Source organism: Elephantulus edwardii, unplaced genomic scaffold (assembly GCF_000299155.1).
Source record: "Elephantulus edwardii isolate Elephantulus edwardi_28Jun2011 unplaced genomic scaffold, EleEdw1.0 scaffold00184, whole genome shotgun sequence".
NCBI lineage: Eukaryota > Metazoa > Chordata > Mammalia > Macroscelidea > Macroscelididae > Elephantulus > Elephantulus edwardii.
The window spans coordinates 5,235,563-5,237,472 of record NW_006399934.1 but is presented as its reverse complement, the minus strand read 5'-3'; the positions used below and the strand labels follow the sequence as shown (position 1 = coordinate 5,237,472).

Here is a 1,910-nt window from a genome sequence, read left to right as displayed (position 1 = left end):
GGATGATCCCAAGGTTTTGGAGCAGCCAGTGACTGTGCAGAGTGTGGGCACTGATGGCCGCCTTTTTCAGTTCCTGGTGTTCCAGCTGAACACCACCGACCTGGCCTCGGATGCAGGTGTCAAGAATCTGGTCTGGGTGGACTCAGACCAGCTCCTCTATGAGCATTTTTGGTGTCGCCCAGTGATCAAGAAGAAAGTGATGGTGGAACCTGTAGGGCCAGTTGGTTACCAGCCAGAAACATTCAAGAAGTTCCTCGCTCTGTATTTGCATGGTGCTGTGTGAGCTGAAGATTATTCAGAGCCCTTTTGCCCTTCTCCCACTGAAGATCCTGCATCTTGGGTAGTCCCTGGGCTCTGCCCAGAGCCTGTGTAGCCTGTGGTCCCTGTGTAGCCTGGTGGTCTCCCTAAGAAGAAAGGGCCTCCACATGCTCCGAAGCCTATAGTTGATATGAAGATGTTGTTGAAAGAGGGACTCCCATTTGTGTCTATGCCTGTGGTGTGTATCACACTAGCCAATTAAATGCCATCTCTGGAACCTGAAAAAAAAAAAAGGTGATCCAAAAGAATGTGGAAATTATTGACATCATTAATATCACATACAAGCAAAATATTCCTGAGATTATTTTTTTTAAAAAAAACAACTAAATCAATACATTGACAAAGAACTTCCAGAAGATAAGCTGATTGTGGCACCAGAGATATCATTGCAGATGTCAGATGGATCTTGGAAGAAAACAGAGAATACCAAAAGAACATATTTTTGTGTTTTATTGACTATTCAAAGGCATTTGATTGTGTGGATTGTAAAATACTGTGGTTAACATTAAGAAGAATAGGAATCCCAGAACATCTAAACATACCCATAAAAAACCTACATATAGACCAAGAAGCTGTTGTCTGAACAAAGCAAGGGAAAACCACATGGTTTAAAGTCAATAATGGTTTGTATCAAGGCCGTATCTTTCTCCATCCTTATTCAGTCTGTAAACTGAGAAAATTATTTAAGAAGCTGGACTACATGAAGAAGAATGTTACATCAAGATCAGAGGGAGTCTCATCAATAATCTGCTTTATGCAGGTGGCACAATATTGCTTGCTAAAATGGAGGACAACTTGAAATGCTTACAGCAGAAGAGCAAAGACTAGAGCATCCAATATGTAGTATATCTCAACATCAAGAAGACAAAATTTCTTACAACCAGGCCAATAGTTAGATGGAGAAACAATTGAAATTGTCAACAATCTTATCTTGCTTAGACCCTCAGTACTCTTGGAATCAGCAGTTAAGAAATAAAAAAAAGCATCGCATTGGGAAATTATGCTGTGGAAGCGCTTGTCAAAGTACAGAGAAGCAATAATGTCTGTCAATTTGAAGACTAAACTGTGCCTAATTGAAACCATGACTATCAATGACAGAAGAAAAAAACTGATGTCTTGGAATTGTTATGTTGGAAAAGAGTGCTCAAGATCCCCTGGGCTGTCAAAAGAATAAACAGATAGGTCTCAGAGAAGATGCAACCAGAGTGTTCCTTGGAGGCGAAGATGATGAAGCTCCATTTCACATATTTGGGCATGTTACAAGGAGATGTTAATCCTTGGAGAGGAACATCAAGCGTGGAAAGGTGGAGGGGCAGCAGAAGAAAGGAAGATCCTCAACCAGGTGGAATGCCATAGTGACTGCAACAATGAGCTTGAATGTGTCAGAGATTGTGAAGATGGCACAGGGTAGAATAGTGTTTAAATGATTTGTTCGTAGGTGAGTTGTACTCGACTCAACAGCATCTAACAACAACAATGACAAATATGTCAAATTGTTATGTGCTCCATTTTACTTTTTTACAAAGTCCAGTTTTCCTGTATTTCTACTTCATAGGTGCCAGCTATTCCTTCTCATATTTTAGTGTTTTCTA

General features: G+C 40.6%; 1 protein-coding gene across 1 annotated transcript in view; it reads left to right on the top strand.

Annotated features, from left to right (window-relative positions):
• Positions 1-283, top strand: part of LOC102855833 (39S ribosomal protein L37, mitochondrial-like) — a 1,257-nt gene extending 974 nt beyond the window's left edge. The window contains exon 2 of the mRNA XM_006896311.1: positions 14-283. Coding sequence (XP_006896373.1) covers positions 14-283 — 270 coding nt within the window. The remainder of the gene's footprint in view (positions 1-13) is intronic.
• The last annotated feature ends 1,627 nt before the right edge of the window (positions 284-1,910 follow it).